Here is a 20594-nt window from a genome sequence, read left to right as displayed (position 1 = left end):
TAACATGTGTTCTACATACTCATCCTATTGTTAACCCACATTATTCTTCCCTTATCAACCCTTTTATCACAATTGTCTCACTTTTTTTCTATCAAAGTCCTAACGTAAAGGGGGCTTCTTACACCTCTACCTTTATTTAAGCACAATACAAACCTTCTCCAGGTTTTTTCTATTTTGTTCTTGTGAAGAAGCTCATAATTTTTGTAGCCCGTTTTATTTTAGTAAATAGTAATCCTGTTTCCTTAGAATATAATTCCTTCACATTCCACATTTTCAAATCCATCATGACTCAAGTTGTTATCTCAAGAGGAACAATTATCCCTTAAGCTAATACCATCAGAACCTTTCCCTCATCCAGTCATACCTTACAAACCCTGGTCTGCCTCTCAGTATATCCGTTTGTATCTTATATTTATATATATATATATATATATATATATATATATATATATATATATATATATATATATATATTCACATGTGTCTCTCGGCATTTACATCCCTATAGAATAACATCATATTCTTTTTAAGGTTTTTGTTCATCTTCTTCCCTTTATTTTGTTTAATGTTTTCCCATTTCCTCTCACTCTCTTCTTGACTAAACTATCCCGCCTCCTGTATACCTGCACATGATATTTTATCCTGCCATGTAATTGAACCTGGAATATTTTTCCCAACACTAAACGTCTCGAATTTAAATTCTATTTTTATCCATTTCTTTTACACTCCTTTACACACAGACTCTCCTTTTTTTGGAATCTTACATAATCCTCATTAATTTTTTGAAGTTCCTTGTATTTAACCGTAGCATAAATTTTGTCCGTTTTCTCCTTACATGCTCTTCTTGTTTCCTTCTTGCCACTTATTTGTCCTGATTACATATAAAATGAAACTTAAATACTTCCCTCTCCAATTTGTACTTATGAATAAGTTTATTCTTCATCTAAATATTGATCAACTATACCTTCAACCATAGCTATTTCTCTTTCATTTACTCAGCACTATTTCATTAATAAATTAACAAATTCTAGATCCTAAGACTTTTTTTTTTTTACAGTATCCACGGAGCATATGAAACTGCAATGCTCTTTCATTGAAACTCATATCACAGAGAGTATTCATAATTTAATCAATTTGTTTTCCTGGCATCCCACAGGATAAAATAGAAACGTTGCTCCTTTCCTAACGAGACGAGGTTCATCTATCATTCACAGGGCATTTTTCATACCAAGGGATCCACAGCCCTTTATCAGACTCTTGCTTTAATGTGAGTCACCATATATCTTTGTTACAAACCATTGACCCGTCTTGAGAAAGCCAGCAATGTTCATGTTGTACCACTTACTACCAATGCGGTCCTTAACTTGAATAAAACACCATGCCGTGTCTGTTGATCTTGGGTATTAAAATCCACAATTATATGCGTTATATATTAAAAAATAACTGAAGCTTTCGCACTTTTAAGAGGCACTTTTAAAAAAAAGTGTGAAAGCTCCTGCTACTTTTAAATATATAATGTATATGATTGTGGATTTTAATACCCAAAAAATCGATCCTTAGTGTAAATATGGTGACCTGATGAATGTGATTTTCGTTGACCTCGATAGAGAATAGATCACTTAATGAAAGTCTACCATAGCATACGGTGTATATGCGTTATATATTTAAAAATAACTGAAGCTTTCGCACTTTTTTCAAAGTGCCTCTTCAGCAGAAGAGGCACTTTTAAAAAAAAGTGTGAAAGCTCCTGCTACTTTTAAATATATAATGTATATGATTGTGGATTTTAATACCCAAAAAAATCGATCCTTAGTGTAAATATGGTGACCTGATGAATGTGATTTTCGTTGACCTCGATAGAGAATAGATCATGCATTTTTCACTTAATGAAAGTCTACTATCGTATACGGTGTATTGAAATCCCGAGCCATTGACACTTACTAGTGCAGCAGTGTGTGAGTTGAAGAAGAAGCTTAAACTAGCGTAATAGACGTTTTTTTTTTTTTTTTTTTTTTTTTTTTTTTTGTTTATCCTACATGAAAAATTAATTTTTTGTGGAATCTGCCTCTTGAAATAAAAAGAGTATCTTACATTTAAAGCTGTTGTCATCCTTTATTTTAGATACGTTAAAATTAATGCTTTATTCGTCATTTCCTTATATGTGAGAAACTTCTCCCATAGTAAACCGCAGCTTGGTTTTTAATATTCAGTTCAATTTAAAACAAAATTCCTTCTGATAATTGGGGAATGCTCTAGGAAGCTGGAATGAAAAACTTGACCATAAAACTACGTAAAACGAATATTTCCGTAATTCAAAATACCATTGGTAGATATGATTGATCCAAAACTGGTAGCCGACTAAACTGTTAACCAACAATATCATTGGTATTTGTCCAGAGATTTCACCTATTATTATAATTTAAACGCCATTCTTTACTTAATCTGTTTATTATTCAGTCAAATTTTAACTCTTTTTATGTATAATTTTTCCCTATAGAAATAATTCTCAGTTTTGAATAATTTGGGATTATTCTCTGAATTTTCAGTTAATCAGTTGAACAAAATATTCAAAAGAGCAATGTAAGAATTGTGATTTGAAGCTAGAAATTGTGCTTTAAGGAATATCGGTTAAGATGGCTACACTCTCGTAGATTTAAAGAAAAATAAGATTGTAGTCATGATTTTCTTTGATGTTCAAAATTATTTAATATTTCTACGGACAGAAAATAACGTAAAATCAAAATAAAAACGAATAAAGTCTTAAAGAAACTTGCGCTAATTGCTCGTTCTTTCGTTGAGCTCATGCAGACTAAAAATAAGTTTGATGCGAAAATTCGATTGCAAAAAATGAGCGGACTTTAGTGTTTAATTTCGAACTGTTAAGTGAAAGTTACGAGTATTATTCTTTTCGTTGTGGCCCACGACGTTGTACCCTGACAAGATTGGACACTTGGTTATTATTTTTTCATTAATACGTTTTATTTCTTATGTAGTTCTTACCAACTTGAGTTTTGTCTTTTTCTTATTGTGTGGAAGGATGAATGCAAAGAATTTCAGGATTAAGATCTTCAAGAAGTTGTTGTTGTTGTTGTTTTTGTTGTTGTTGATTCACAAAGGCTTCGTCTCACCTCGTTTACTCTCTCGATAGATAATTTTATGCCTGTTTTGTTATTTGGATTAATTTATCTATTTTCATCATTTGCAGGGAATTTTTACACCTTTTTTATACTTATTGCTGCTCTGATAAGTAAGTGATAATGCTAAGTTCCTTGAATTTTAAAAATCTTATGTCTGCCTTCCTGAATAAATTAGGTTTTTAATTATATAAGTGTATTGTTGGTTGTGTGTGGGTGTGTGTTGACCTACCTAAAGTAAGCTGCTTCGCAAGAATTCTTTAAGAGATTATTACAATTACGTAATAAATAAATAAATAAATATATATATATATATATATATATATATATATATATATATATATATATATATATATATTCATTTAAATTGAACAAAGTTGAACTTGAGTCTCGATCGAAGAATGTGTAGAGGGACATCTGCCGTCATGTTAGGTCTATAGGAATAAGATGATAAACAAGAAATTCCTGAGAGAAACTATATTGTCATTGAATTGTTTTTGTTTATATATTCTTCTGTTCGATTTTTTTATTATTTTCTTATTACATTTATGTTATTATTATTATTATTATTATTATTATTATTATTATTATTATTACAAGCCGAGCTACAACCCTAGTTGGAAAAGCATGGTGCTATAAGCCCAAGGGCTCCAACAAGGTAAATAGCCCAGTGAGGAAAGGAAACAACGAAATAAATAAACTACAAGAGAAGTTATGAACAATCAAAATAAAGTATTCTAAGAACAGTAACAGCATTAAATTAGATCTTATATACATAGACTATAAAAACTTGAAGAGAACCAGATGAAGAGGAACAAGATAGAATAGTGTACCCGAGTGTACCCTCGAGCAATTTTTATATTAAACTTCTGACATCAGAAGTCCAATAGAGAGAAGATGGAGATTTTGTAGAAAAAATGGGGTGTTTTATTTAGAATCTTATCTAATATTAGTCAATCGTAGCCAATGAGAATATTTAAATTTTCCAAGTTGATGGTAAATGTAGTATCCATAGGTATGGAATGAGTGGCTTGCTTTCAGCTTCACCAAGAGTAAATCAACCAGGCTAAAAAAGAGCAAGAAGTGGGACCATTATTTCTCGTAACTTACTTCAACAGGCAGTAGAGTTTTCGTGCAGAATGAACCTCAGCAAATCCATGATAGGAGTGATGTTTAATGCCTATATTTCATAATTTATTATTAATATTTAATCTTGATTTATTAAAGACCAAGGGATTAATGCAGGCTCCATACCATTAGGACGAAGGCCGATATTTAGTATAAGGCTCGCTTCGCACGAGCGGATTGATACTGCGCGGTTTTGTCCGCTTCGATTAGAAATTAATGAAGATCAATGAGGCCCTTCCGATCGGCAGTGATTTACTCAAGGTCTATATATGCATATATAAACCTTGGATTTACTAGCCGCGTACGCTGCTAACCGGGGCGGTTCAAGTGTATTGGCTTAAAGAAACTGCAAGGCCGCTCGGGAAAAATCCTCTCCTGTGGAGACATGCCTCCTAACGAGCGGAAATATTTTCGGATGGAAAAAAAATCCGCTCTTGTGGAGCAAGCATAGGTAGGTCCACACCAGACCACTCGTTCGCTTCAACGTGTTATCGCATAGACTGCCATGGTGCTAGGTTTCGTGCTGGCAAAAGGCCGGCTTAATTTTTGCTAGCGACCGGTTGATTAAGCTCAGTATTATTGACTCCCGGTTCCATAAGTTAAAAATGACTTAAAACAACGTTTCCTGAAATCTCTTTTGCGACTGAAGGCTGATGGAGGATTACGATTATCAGAAGTTTTATTTTTGTTTTGTTCCCTTGAGAAGGATTATCCCTGTGCCATTCTACTGAGCAGAAAAGGATTTTTGTTTCCGAGTCAAGTCTTTATCACGGAGAAAATAAATTTGCTTGGAATTTTTCAGCTCCGGAATACTTTGAAATTTAGGTCTTAATTGTAAAGACATCTCTTAGCACACTAAAGAATAAAGGTGTTTCACTTTTCTTATAACCATATTCTCTGTCTATATACTTAAGCACATAATTATATATATAAACATATGTTTATATATATTGTACGTGTTTTGTGTTTGCGCGAGCGGTTATTATTATTATTATTATTATTATTATTATTATTATTATTATTATTATTATTACTTGCTAACCTACAACCCTAGTTGGAAAAGCAGGATGCTATAAGCCCAGGGGTCCCAAGAAGGAAAATAGCCCAGTGAGGAAAGGAAACAAGGAAAAATAAAATATTTTAACGGTAACAACATTAAAATAAATATTCCCATTAACATGGGATTCCCTATTTCTCCTGAGAGTACATCAGTTTTTATCTTTGCCGTGAGGTTCAGAGATTTTTTATTGTCCTTTCAAAAACATCGTTTAAGTTATCTATACTGGAGAAGAATTACGATCAAACGTATCAAATACAACGCTTCTGAGTCTTTGTTTTTATTGGCTATAGGAAGATTTTTTTTTTCCTGGAGCTCTGGTATTTTTACTGGAAATTCGACGAAGAAATGTTAAGGAGTACGTTTTGAGTTTTACTGGTCACTGAATGTTTTTGTAGAGGTACATTCTATGGGCCTGGTCTTCAGTGGGGGTTTTTTCTTCCTAGTTCTCGAGAGAATAATTTTCTTGAAGGATTTAAAGATTTTCCCTATGGCAGAATTTTTAGATGCTGTTCATGGCATAAAAGTTTTTTTTAGATTATATCCATGAGAGAATTTCCTAGGTAATTTTGTAGAATTGCCTAATTTTTTCCTAATGTATAGAATTTCCAAAATAAAAAAAAATCTATTTTTGGATTATATCCATGAAAGAACTTTCTAAATATTTTTTGTAAAATTGCCTAATATTTGCCTATGGTAAAATTTCCAAAAAAAAATAAGGAAAAATAAATTATCCTAATAATGATAGAGTATACAAAGCGTGCAAGTGAAATATCATTTTTATATTTTCTTAGAAGACTTTAACGTTACCCCTCTAATGAAGATATAAAGTATCTGTTAAATACAAATGAAATAGTTTTTAATTTTTGCTTTCAATACATAGAAATTATATTTTACGTATTAAGTCTTCATTAAAAAAAATTCAGCTTCATTTTCCATTTTGGAATTCTAATCGCTTGACTCGAGATGTCTTAGTGAGTGTTGTTAATGTGACGTCATTGGAACATAAAGAATATTGACTAACTTTTCATCTTCATATTACATTGACGTCATCAGACGCAGATGTACGAGAAACTTCCCTGGGTAACTGCTAAACTTTTATAACAAGCAACTGATCCCACATGCTGACATTAAATTGAAAAAGTAGGCGAAGCAAATCTGAAATCGACACAGTATAACAGTTTAATCAGTAGATCAGTGTTAAATTATTCCTGCCATAACTCGATTTGCAGTATGTATTTATTTGAGCTCAAGATATTTCATTAATATTAATAATTTAGGATAATTATCACTGTAGATTTGTGTAATCTGCCTTTGGTTTTTGACAAACAAGAGAATCCTTTCAGCATTGGACTGTGTTGAGCTCAGCTAAATTTCTGCTGTCATTTCGACAAGAAACTGACGCATTTAAAACGATAATGGAAGACAATAAAGGTTGCGTTTTGGGGACGAGCTTAATGACTTTCTAATTGCTTATGACTAGGCTTTATTGAAGAGAGAGAGAGAGAGAGAGAGAGAGAGAGAGAGAGAGAGAGAGAGAGAGAGAGAGAGAGAGAGAGAGAGAGAGAGAGTATTTTTCATTACGTCATGAAGCAATTAGAACTTCAGCCTTTATTAACCCCAGAGAGAATTTTTTTCCCATCAGAATTTTCTGGATGAAAATAGGAAACATTAATACCAACCAATAACAGCAACTAGATTGTCTTTCACTCTCCATGTAATCTTCGTTGTATACAATACAGTGTTGTAGGATAAAGGTAGATTTGAATGATGAGGCAGCCGGAGAAGAGGAGCCAGTAATAACAAACCTTTTTCATTGTTAGACGACAAAGATCTCTTATTTAGCCCCTAAATGTTAGATGTTCTCTGATTGCATTTCAGTGTTGTTGGTGTGTGCGTGTGTGTGTTTATACTTGAACATGTGTTTTTTTTTTCTTTTTTTTTTTTTTTTACTGTGCCCTCACTCAGAATTAATCCAACAATGTGTTTGCCGTTTTCTTTTCTTTCAGTGGTAGTTGGCAGTTGCTTATATTCACTACTTCTCTCAAGTCAAGTCTTGAAAAATCATCCTTCGACGCATTCTTATTAAAACGAATGTCACACATGTATTTGCTGTTATCATCACTGGCCTTCCTTCGGAAAGCCTTCACTTATATCCTCTTTCAGTCATCTTGTTATTCTCCTTTTTTTCCTTTCCTTCTTCTTCTTCTTCTTAACTATGACAGGAAAATCATCAGCAGGAATTTTAGTAATTTTATCTACGGACATTTCTCAATATAGGTAAATTCCTTACACACTGGTTTGACATTTGACTTGAGTAGGTAAGGCACTGTTATTTGGGACTGCATATTGAAACTTTAATCTTCATGTACTTCCACAAATCTTTTCTTCTCAGTTTCTCAATTCTTATTCTATTCTGGAACTTTTTACCCAGAAGTGCGTACAAATAAACAAAGAGACATATTATGATTTGTTGCTTGTCAAACGTCTTCAGTCAGAACATAATGATAATCTTGCTATCATTTCCATACAGATGCTGTACCAAGATGAGGAGGTAAACATTGAATAGATTACTCTATTTCACTATTCAGGTCAAGAATAAAGATTGTTTTAAAATTTTGATAAGTAACTCTTACACATATTGTTCTTTACTGTTCATTTTCCCACTAACTTACGAGGCCTCTCATTCCGACCTAACAGCGAAACTCCGCATTATACATTATACATCTACTCTCATGATTTATCATTTGCCATCCACCACCAGCACCGTATATTCACATAGATATATATAGAATAAATTCCCCTGCTTACCTCACACTCTTCTCTCCTCCTGCTCGAGTCTCTCTCCTCACACTATGCCCATCACTTCAGAGCGGAGGGTCGGGGGTGCGCAGACGGTGCTAGTCGCGGTAGTGGCGGCGTGGATGACTCTGGGGTGGTGGTGTCTTCAGGCTCAGGTGCGCTTATAGACGGGATCCCAAAACCCCCAGATCCGCCCCACAGCCGCAGAACACCAGACCATGACGAAGACCAGGAGAGTGATCATGCGCATGGTGAGTTTTGTAAGGATAGGCATTTGGTGATGCTGCTGATGGTGTGGTGATTGATGGTGATTACGATGGTTTAGGCTGATCGTGGTGATGATGCTTAGAGATATGGTTGTTGGTGTAGGAGTGGGTGTGTGGATTGGATGGTGGGAACTGGAAAGGAGCTTTTTGATATACCTGTGGAGGAAGGTGAGTGCAAGGAAATGTCTAGTTCGTAAGTAGGTGGGGGTATTCACTGTCAAACACTGAGGTACAGTAGTCAAGATTTCTTTGTCTAGGTTCTGTGGCTAGATGGCATGTAATAATGAATTCCATTCTTAAAAAAGATAACACTGTTGCTGTGCTTTATGGTAAAGACAGGGTATAGAGGGTATAGAAATTTAAAAAAATAGGAAAAACTAATATATTGTGTTTTGGGGATATTTGAAGCAAACAAGTACCCCTTATTTTTACTCAAGGAATGGAAAGGATCGTTTAGTTTCATAAAGCAGTGTTACTAAAGACAGATATTTATGAAATGAAAAAGAAGAAATCATTCATTTAAAAAGTGTTTCCATGTTCTAGATCAGTGTGAGGCTGTGTTTTTAAGCATGCCAGTCAAGAACGAATTGTAAGAAGAGGTGTATTCCAGATGAATAACCTGATGTACTGAGCTATATAGAAATTAACAAACCTAGTTTTTATAAGCATTCCTTAAGGCACAGAAAATAAAGATCTTGTCATTTCATGAAGTAATCAGTCCAGAGGCTGATACTAATAAATACATGAGATGGATGTACAGTTGAATTCAATAGTTATGAAACATCTACTGACCATTACTCTCCTAATATAGAGAGTGAGTTTAGGTTCACTGATGTAGGAGAGTGGTTGCGGAATTTTGAATTTGACTGTGCATAGTATTGGGTCCAATTGGCCTGTAGCTAGGTGCCTGAATATTTAGGAAAGCACAGCTCGTTACGATATGAAGTCAAATTCTGGAGAGCAAGATGATATATGGATATTGGGCATAGGGGTAAAGTTGAAGCTTGGAAAGTGGGTGAAACATATGACCAAATAGAAGCTGCTGCAAAGGCCTTACAGTGTCCCGCAAGAGGTACAATGTAGGCGCAAAGCCCATTCGGGATTAAGATTAAAAAATCAGAAAACATCTTGATAGAAAACCAGCAGAGTGAATACACCCATAATGGGATTGTATGATTGATTGTCAGCAAATGGTAGAAGATTGAAGCTTCAGAGGTAGTTTAGGGAAATAATCTTAGCCGAGCTTAGATGAGAATATTTTACTCTTAGATTATTTATTAAGGTTTTTTGATACATTTACTCTAGATGACCAAAATGACCTTCTCTGTTTCTGTTTCTCTTTTTTTATTGTCATATCTTGAGAACTGACGCTGTGATATAAACATAGATTTGTTGGTGTTTTACGTGCATGAATAGTGTCTTAAAAAAACCACTTCTCCGTTGTATTCATGTTCCTCGTTTCTGTTAAGATAAGCATTTGTACCATTGTACCCTCACTATGTCGTAGATATCAGCTTATTTGTTTAAAAAATGACAGGCTATAGTATACAGTTCAGAAGACCATCGGTACACTAAACTTCCAACACATTGATACAATCACAGAGTTTATTCATACTTATGTGTCCTCTTATATTTAAAAAAGGATAAATATGCATAAATATAAAAAAAAAAATCATGTTATATTCCTTATATATCTGAATCAATAATTTGTAAACCTTTCAATTATATAATGTTGTAAACACATCAATATTCGCATCTAAATGTAAACTACATCTGAGCCGGCGAAGCTTCAATATGGCAATCCTTACATATAATACATTTCGCTCTGTAATTGGATATAATCTTCTTATAGCTCATTACGTGGATAATCTGGGATTTGTACGACGTGATGTCTGGTATACTGTGCTTCTTTGCGTATGATTTCGTTATGAGAACCGTTTGGAAGTCTGACTTTCAGCTATGCACCAGGCCTGTTTAAATACTGAGCATAATTAAAGCTATGTTGAGTATTTTATTTTCCAAATGCTTCTGAAATGTTTAATATAATTTTCGACTATTTTGTGATAGAAATAGATTCTTAACAATTAATCAAAGCTTACAGCTCTTTCTTTATATATATGAGGCTTATTGGAAAATTTACTTTTTGGGCGTTAAAGAATTTTCTTAATAATCAAAACGAATTGTTTTTATATTGGACGTCATGAAAAAAACCGTTGTGACCTATTATATGGTGTATTGGATTTTTTTTTTTTTTTTTTTTTTAGTCATTAATCATTTCTGTATATCCTTTTAGTATTGAAACAAACATTCAAATCGGCATGGATTATGACCTGATATTGAGATTGAAAGAACTAAAGTTATTGAACGTTATTTTTGCAATAAACTTTTTTTTTAATTTCCTTTTGCTTATGAATTGCTTAATTTGCATAGTAAGGCTCTCAATAAATGATCCGCACGAGGTAATTGCCATATTGGTTAATGGCTTCCCTTTAAAAAGAGGCTCATAAGTATTTACAAACAGTGAACATCTGTCCAAAAATCTCAATATTACTTCAACACTGAACACTTATGTTCTCAGATATTCTTAAAGTGCTGCAACTCTTAACACTTTCCCACTTTAAATATTGAAATAATTCAAACAATGAACACCTTATTTTACTAGAAATTCCAATACTGTTGCAACACTTAACTACACTATCTCCCAAATACTGTAACTGTTTCAGTAATTATCTTATTTTTATCCTAGAAATTCCAATACCGTTGCAACACTTGACACCTTTTCCCCTGAAATGCTAAAAGCTTTACCAACTCTGAACACCCATTTTCACACAAATTCTAATACTTTTCCAACACTTGACACTTCTTTCCCACCATTATCCCTACATTACGGGGTTCGGTTTCCCTGATGCACCCTCTCCAATGCTTTTTATTAAAGGTATCCTCTTCCACCAAACCTCTTCTCTCCATATCATCCTTCACCTTACCATCTTTCCCACCATTATCCCTACATTACGGGGTTCGGTTTCCCTGATGCACCCTCTCCAATGCTTTTTATTAAAGGTATCCTCTTCCACCAAACCTCTTCTCTCCATATCATCCTTCACCTTATCTAGCTATTTAAAATTCTCTACTTCCCTTTCGATCTTTCCTCTTAATTATTATTATTATTATTACTATCCAAGCTACAACCCTAATTGGAAAAGCAAAATGCTATAAGCCCAGGGGCTCCAATAGGGAAAAATAGCCCAGTGAGGAAAGGAAATAAGGAAATAAATAACTGAAGAGAACAAATTAACAGTAAATCATTCTAAAAAAAGTAACAACGTCATAACAGATATGTCATATATAAACTATGAACAACTTCAAAAACAAATATGTCATATATAAACTATAAAAAGACTCATGTCCGCCTGGTCAACAAAAAAGCATTTGCTCCAACTTTGAACTTTTGAAGTTCTACTGATTCAACAACCCGATTAGGAAGATCATTCCACAACTTGGTAACAGCTGGAATAAAACTTCTAGAGTACTGCGTGGTATTGAGTCTTATGATGGAAAAGGCCTGGCTATTAGAATTAACTGCCAGCCTAGTATTACGAACAGGATAGAATTGTCCAGGGAGATCTGAATGTAAAAGATGGTCAGAGTTATGAAAAATCTTATGCAACATGCATAATGAACTAATTGAACGAACAGATTCCTCCAATAACCCTCCTCACTCCTCTCACACCATGCATCTTTAATAGTGCCTACACCATCTCAGCCGTGATAGTCTTATCACCTCCGTAATCCTTACTACGCCTGCACTATATTTTAAGTAAATACTTTCTGACTTGATGATATTCTTTTATTACTGATGAATTATTTCAATTACAAAGTTTTAGCCGATTTGTTGATTCCTAAAACAACTTTTGTATGTCTAAAATAACAAATATTTGAACTATTTGTAAGATGATTTTACTAATTGTAGCTTTATATTTTATGAATACCCAATGTAAATATTGGAAATGAAGAATTATTATTATTATTATTATTATTATTATTATTATTATTATTATTATTATGCTATTCTTCTTATCTCATAATTCTCCCATCTTTCAAGCAGTGATCTTCCCAAAATCCACCTCAGCATTATCATCTCTTTTCGTCTTAAACTCCACGTTTCAGATCCTTACATTAACACAGGTCTTATAACTGTGCTATAGATCGTGACTTTCAGCTTAGTTTGCATTTCCTTATCCCATACTACTCCTGCTACGTCCCTCCACTTCCCCCAAGCTGCTTTTATCCTATTCTCAACTCCAGCTTCACATCCGCCATCCTGACTTATAGTAGATCCTAAGGATCTAAATTGTTTCACCTTTCAATTGTTATTCTAACCAATGACACCTTACTCTTTAGATACTGAAACTCTCAACACAACACATTTTTAAAAAAAAAAAAAATCCAATACTGTTACAATAATTACCAAATTTTCCTGAAATTTTAATACTGTTGCAGCCTTTAATACACTTCCCCAGAAATTTCTACACTTGTAATATTTAACACTTATGTGTATGAAATTTCTCTAATACTTCAATACATGACGCCATTTTCCAAAAAAAAAAAAAAAAAAAAAATCATGCTGTCCTAGCATTTAGCTCCTATTTCCACGAATTTCTGATATTCCTATAATACGTTTGTTCTGAAATACGACATTTGCTCCAACACTGAACACCCTTTTCCTTGAAATTCTGATATTGTTCCAACACATATCCATTTTAATCGCAAAACTCCAGTATTTTTGCAACATGCCAAACATTCAAAACAAGCTCAATGATGACTAGAAAGATGAAGATCATTAAAAGAATGGCTGTTCTTCGCTGCTGCCTGTAAAGTGGAATGCCTAACGGTGTATTCATGTGGCATGGAATCCTAAAACAAGGAATATGTTGACTGTGGCATCATTGTGTAGTTTCAGCCAATGTGTTTATGTTGCAATAAAGTTTTACACGCTACTAAGAACACTTTGAGATAAATTTTGCTTTTTAACGATTCATGTGGAATTATAGATGACTAAAGATTGTTTTTTGCGTTTATTTGATATTTTCTTTATTAAAAAAGGCATCATGATCATCAAATCCATATGCTTTATCAAAAACAAAAAAATGCTCGTGTTGTCTCAATGCGTATAAATCATTAGATGAATTTTTTACCTGCCCGAAGATTTTATAAAAAATGTGGTTTTCAGAGGTTTAAACTTTTAAGTTTTAGTTTCGTAGTTGTTTTATTTTCTTCTGTTCATATACTTGGATGCAAGATGATTTTGGGGACCTTAAAGGGTAATAAATGAAATACTTTATTGAGCAGTCCTTAGGCGACTTGTTTACTAGTCTACATCAGACAAAGCTTGTTTGTTCTGCATGAATGTTGATACAAATTTCTGTGAGCAAGCGTACTTAAGGTGAAAGGTGATTAGGTTTGCAAGTAATTTTTGCAAGGGCATTTTCATTTTGCATAAATCGTACTAGGCATGCATGGTAAAGTTTTAGAATTACTTTTTTTCAAGTATGTGAAGAGTTCAGGTATTCAATATGGTTCAATCATGAGGAAAGAATAGAGCCTAGCTTCACTTTCAGTGTTATATTTACATTTTTGCTTATAATCCCAACAAGTGTATGGATAACAGTTTTTCTTTATTTTCAGAAGATTTTAGCGGAGAGCTCAACCAAAGAAGTACCGGTATTTTATTACTTGTACTACTTTTAACCAGCAAGAAATGTAGTTTTAGTGAAATACTGTCATGCCTAACAAAGTATAAGTTCTGTGCAACTAAAACTCATTAGGTGTTATGGTTAAAAATTGAATTTAGCTGTCAAATTAAGGAAACTATTGATGATATGATTCTTTTTGATGTATAAGACATTCCTAAATTTGCAGAGCTTATAGAGACCAGAGTAAGCAGCCATATGTCTTCCTATCCAAATCCTATATTCCCTCCCATTCCACCTTCCCTGTAGATAGAGCGGCGCCAACTGACGCCCGATTGACAGGCTTGTGTTTCAGGCTTCTCTCCAGGGCCGGGCTCAGGCCGGGCAGATCCGGCCCACCCCACTAGAGAGGGCGATAAATATCGAGGGCCAGTGTCCCCAGCATCATCCATGGCGTCGACGTTGGCGTCCTCTGTTATAGGTGGTTCCTACTTGGAAGTCCGCAAACCAGACAGGGCTGTGCGACGCAAACGTCAGAACAGTGAAGGTGACTCTTTGGTGTGGGAGCGCCATCGAGGCTGCGAAAGTGAGAGTGAGATGGTTTCGTCCACGTCCTCTCTAAGGATCAACCAGCGCCGTGGCTCAGAAGGGAGCGACGTAGAGGAGGTCAAGAAGGGAGTGTTTATGCAGCTACTTGAAAAGGTCCGTCTGCGCGATGACAAGAAGAAACATGAATATGAGAGTGATGCCGACGAGGGTCGAGCTTCGTCTCGAGAAAGAGGTCCTGTTGGACGCGTTGTGCACAGGATTTCCAGAGGGAAAATCTTACCAGATCATCAAACTGACCACTACTTAGACCTCGCAGCGGCAGTCTTCGACGCTTCAGCAGTCCCAGAGAGGCCAAAGTCTGCCTGTGATAACACCTTGTTGAGAGCAGCCGAGAAGCTTTATTCAGGCCTTGGCTCTGTTCGTGCCCTTAGTGGTGAACCAGAACCTACTAATCGCATCAGTGCTGAACGCCTGGATGAACTTCGTCTGGCACAAGCAAGAGCTGTTGCTGAAGCAGTCTCTCGATCACGAGAGAGTTCATTAGGTCGAGCTCGTTCAGCTGAACGGGAAGATGGTATTAGGACACCTAAGGCAGTTCCAGTGCCAAAGGTGCCCCAAGGGATACAGGGACGTTCAGGGGAATTCAGCCTAGGGGAAGTCAAAGCCATAGTACACGCTGAGCAACTGGGGGGTCCCAGTCGCAAATCACCTGGCCGGAAGGATATGGAGACTATCTATGCTGTAGCTACAGTGCCACGGAAGACGTCCTCCAAAAAGGAGAACATTTACGAGAATGTGCCAATATCGAGTGAGCAGTTTGGACAGCTATTCAGGGATGACTCCCGTCACTCCCGGCCAGTTTTTAAAAAACAGAACTCCCTTGACGCCCTGCCCTCGGAGGCACGCAAAAGTAGTGGTTTTATGAGAAAGGGAGACAGTAGTGGACTTGCCGAGGGATCCGTCAGGCATGGAACCTTAAGAAAAGCCGATAGTTTTGAGGGCCATGAAGAAGCAGTGAAGACTTTGGTGGCAGCGGTCCAGGAAACCAGAATACTTAGGCGGAAGAAAACTAAATGATTATCAGTCATGGTCATAATATTTTTTAAAATACTTTCCTTGTTAAAACTTGTCTTTTGCAGCTTACCATTGCCTACAGCTGAAAATAGAAAACAGTTTTTATCTAGTTCGTTTCCAATTGTAGACAAATCGAAGGAGAAAGGGTCAAGTGTTTGAGGATCTGCCTTCTGTATAGAAATGATCATAAGTGAAGTGATTCTGAAAACTAATATAGACGCAATGTTAGAACCCATGTTTGAATTGCGGTAATCACCAAAGAGTTTTATGTTGACTAGAACAATATTTAGGTGTAAAAGAAAAGTGAAATGTGTAAGTCGTTGTATGCTTACAGAAAACGTGAAATATACAATGCACAGGCCAAACGTAAATGAGTATTAGTACCCTTTTACAATGAAGAATTCTGACACAGTGAATGTGAAAGAAAATCCCATGTAATACACTTAAAAAAAGGTTGTGATTTATATGCGATAGTGAAAGAGAGTGACATACACACACATACACACACCCACACCTTAAAGGAATAAGGCTGCAGTTCGCCCGACTGTCTTAATAATCTCTTGAGAAAACCAAAATAAAGAAGAAGCTCAGTATCTCTTGGTACTCCATCTCATCTCACCAACAACACGAACTGTATCCCATCATGGCTGGTTCTCATTGTTATCATATGTCGTGAATAACTCGTTCTTTTTTTTTCATCAGGGGTTTAATTATTAATCATTATTGTAAGAGATTGTATTTGTACACCATGCTCCAGGCTGGGTAGCTCATGCCCGTTACAGCCAGTGTCTCATGTTAGGAATAAAAACACATTGTTACGTACCTTCATAATCATGGGATGATTATGGTGATGAGGTTAATTAGTCTTTTATACCAGTGGAGGTTTCCATATGAATGATGCGAGATCATTGATATATATGTGTATATATATACATATTTATATGTATACATATACATCTTTTCCTCCAACAGAATCATCTGCCAAGTTTTGAATATAAAAAAAAATAAAGCTGCCAATTGTAGGTTATAAAAATGAATCTTAAACTCAGTTGCTATTAGATCATGGCTTTCCTGTAGCTCAACCATTAGTGTGCATTTAAGGTAAACGGCCCATCTGATGAACTTTGAACCCCCCTCCCCCCTCCAAACACAGAAATAAAATTATAAGTCTTTGAATTTCAACCCTTCAAAACGTAGAATAGTGAAATGTATTCAATGAATTGCATTCATGAATAATCCTTCAATGTTACAATCACCCGAGGGCCAGTACTCATCTTAATCAAAAAGTCTCGAAGCACCAAGCAAGCAAGCAAGCAAGCAAAGCAATCAATCAAAAAGAGATCATCCAATTCTAGTCCTAGAGGTGTCAAAATATTGTAGTTTTAACTCTCCCCTCCCCCCAACCCAACCACCCAGCCTTCTCCCCTTCAGTATTCAAGATAAATTGAAGGTAGCTGTCATTTCCTGTTTCATGAAAATCATAAATAAATGTATATATATATATATGTATATATATATATATATATATATATATATATATATATATATATATATATATATATATATGTATGTATATACAGTATGTATGTATATATATATGTATATTTATATATATAATTATATATATGTGTGTATGATATATATACATATATATACAGTGTATATATATATATATATATATATATATATATATATATATATATATATATATATATATATACATATATATATATACATATATATATATATATATATATATATATATATATATATATATATCCATTTTAAAAAAAATAAGAAAATATGTCTGTATCTGTCAGTATTTTAGTTTACATTTTTTTTTTCCTCCGGATGATTATTTGATGTCAACCTTGAGAAGATGACACTCACAGTTTAAGGCTTCTGTATCAACCCTTGCTTTGATCAGCATACGTTTCGCTCAATCTTTTTGCCGTATTTGTGTCTCGTTCTTCTGCTCGTCGTATCTCTCTCTCTCTCTCTCTCTCTCTCCTCTCTCTCTCTCTCTCTCTCTCTCTCTCTCTCTCTCGTTTCCTTTGGTTTCTCTCAAATATTACGTTTCAAGCTTAATCCTTTTTCGGATACTTACCCTTCATCTCTCTCTCTCTCTCTCTCTCTCTCTCTCTCTCTCTCTCTCTCTCTATAATCATGTTACTAGCTCAGTGTTTTTGACATTTTGAGCCTGCATCTCTCTCTCTCTCTCTCTCTCTCTCTCTCTCTCTCTCTCTCTCTCTCTCTCTCTCTCTCTCTTTATAATCATGTTACTAGCTCAGTGTTTTTGACATTTTGAGCCTGCATCTCTCTCTCTCTCTCTCTCTCTCTCTCTCTCTCTCTCTCTCTCTCTCTCTCTCCTCTCTCTCTCTCTCGTTTCCTCTGATTTCTCTCACACAATACGTTTCAAGCTTAAACCTTTTTAAGATATTGAACCTTCATCTCTCTCTCTCTCTCTCTCTCTCTCTCTCTCTCTCTCTCTCTCTCATACGATGCCCGCACATATAGGACCTGTACACAGGTATTAAAGAAACATAATCGCCATGGAACAAACAGTGTATGATTCTGTTCGTAAGAAGCATTTCGTTTGCCTCACATAGTTTCTTATTTTAATAGTTTTATAAAGGAAAATAATCTTAGTGTTAGAGTTTGACCGTTATTGATGAAATGTGTTTACTACGGATTTAAAGTTCACGCAAATTCTGATATGGTTACTTGAATGTAAGCTCCCAACCTAGGTCTATATTTCAGCCTACTTAGGAGACAAGCATGTATTCCCCCCCTTTTTATGTAGATGAGAATTTAAAAAAAAAAAAACGTAACGTGTAGATTTCTAGTGATTAAAAATTATGTATATGGCATAAACAGATATTTGTAAGAGGAATGATTTCTTTATTTTTATTTTGGGTTTTAAAAAGTGACAACTTAAGAAAATTAAGAACATGAAAACTGGGAGTTTACTATTTCATTGGCTCCTTCTGCCACTGCTCCTGCTGTAGTAGATATTCGTCAAGTGTCTCATTGTTCGTCAACACGAAATAAAGACAAACGAAAGGAAGAAAGAATAAGGAAGAATATTTAAAAAGAAGTCCTATAGTTGATGATGCTGTGGAAAACGAAAGCGAGAAAAAGAGTATTTCCATTTTGCTTATTCACAAGACTAAGGTGATATTTCGTAGTCTTTATTTCCTGTTCGGTGATAGAAAAAAAAAAAAACAATTTCGCATATGTTTGTGAGCGTTTTCTAAGCACTGTCCTTGTTTTTTTTGTTTTTATTTTATGTATTCACATCACCCGATTAACCCTCTTTTCAGCTTCTTACGTTATCTCTTCAGATGTCTTCATATTTTGCAAGTTTCATGAAATGACCTTTGAGATGGCAGACATTTCATGACTCCTCCCTCCCACCAAACCTCCATGCGCTGCTCCTCACATATACGCACGCAGGGGTACATGAAGTCTCACGTATTATCAGGGTAATAATAAAAGCGTTCATGTCTGTTTCATGCTCTATGCTATGCACAAGGACAATTCTTAGAGTACGGTTCTTTTCTATTGTTTCTTTCCATAATATGAGCAGTGAATCTAATTGTTTTTACTAAAGTCTATTGGTATGAAGGAAAACATGCATATTTTTATTCATTTTTTCATTTCCTAGATGAAAAATGAACCATCGGTTATATTGAGGAAATCATTCATTTTGTATTTTCCTTCACTAAATTCATGAAACAAATCTAAAATTTACTCTGTCCCCTCTACCAGTCACAACCCTCCGTCATTTTCATACAAATAGACTATGCATTTGGGAAATTCATCCTTATTTGGTTGTACCACAAGGGTGAAAACCCCCCCCCCTATCGAGTCGGAAAGACTTTTTTTTTTTTTTTTTTTTGCTTTTGTATTGTCTTTCTGTCTCGGTTCAGATAAAGAAGGGAGGCTGAGCAGTGACTAAAAACTTGTGTTTCGCTTCATCTTTTATATATATATATATATATATATATATATATATATATATATATATATATATATATATATATATACATATATATATATATATATATATATATATATATATATATAATATATATGAAACTTTTTTCCAAGGTTATTTTAATCATTATTACTAGGATCGATGTCAGAGAGAGAGTGACTGTATAGCAATAAGAACTTAACTTTTATTTATTTATTATTTTTTTCCGATTTCAGATTTTGAGTGTTAAATTCGAAATTTTAATTACCTTTCCTAAGATAATTTTTCTCATTATGATATGTATTTTATCAATCAATGGTGTTATGTTAAGTGCTGTTAATTAAGAATGATTTTGACATATATTAATATTTTATATGAAAACCCACCTTTTAATCTCTCTCTCTCTCTCTCTCTCTCTCTCTCTCTCTCTCTCTCTCTCTCTCTCTCTCTCTCTCTCTCTCTCTCTCTCTCTCTCTCTCTCTCTCTCCCTTTGTTTGTTTTCATTTCTAATAACGCTCATATTGATTCTGATAAAAGGAATTATCAATTTATATAAGTTTATAGAAAAGATAAAAAGTAAAATCTAATGTAGGTTTCCCTTGTGTTTATTGTCTCGTATTGTAATTGGGTATATATACTTTATATACGTTTAATCATGTGTGTACTTTTATTATTATTGATATAATTATTATTATTCTTACTATTAATATTATTATGATTATTATTATTTTTATTATATTTTTTCCTAATTTGCCATTTTATCCTTCAGAGTAAAAATTGGAACAAAGTTTCAACATAGCAAAAGAAAACCTGGTTTCTAAATATTTTAAAACAAACCAATAGTTTTGGGTGTACAGTGTGTTGACTTTTGTATAATATTCAATAAAAATCATCAACGCTCTGGAAATACAGTGG

General features: G+C 34.5%; 1 protein-coding gene across 1 annotated transcript in view; it reads left to right on the top strand.

Annotated features, from left to right (window-relative positions):
• LOC137629342 (RING finger protein 207-like) overlaps positions 1-17133 on the top strand; it is a 146075-nt gene extending 128942 nt beyond the window's left edge. Inside the window, exons 12-13 of the mRNA XM_068360598.1 lie at positions 8191-8372; positions 14433-17133. Of these exons, the coding sequence (XP_068216699.1) occupies positions 8191-8372; positions 14433-15703 (1453 nt within the window). The 3' untranslated portion in view covers positions 15704-17133. The remainder of the gene's footprint in view (positions 1-8190; positions 8373-14432) is intronic.
• The last annotated feature ends 3461 nt before the right edge of the window (positions 17134-20594 follow it).

The sequence above is a fragment of the Palaemon carinicauda genome, chromosome 37, assembly GCF_036898095.1.
Source record: "Palaemon carinicauda isolate YSFRI2023 chromosome 37, ASM3689809v2, whole genome shotgun sequence".
Lineage (NCBI taxonomy): Eukaryota > Metazoa > Arthropoda > Malacostraca > Decapoda > Palaemonidae > Palaemon > Palaemon carinicauda.
The sequence above is the reverse complement of the archived record's forward strand: the minus strand, read 5'-3'. Positions and strand labels throughout refer to the sequence as shown.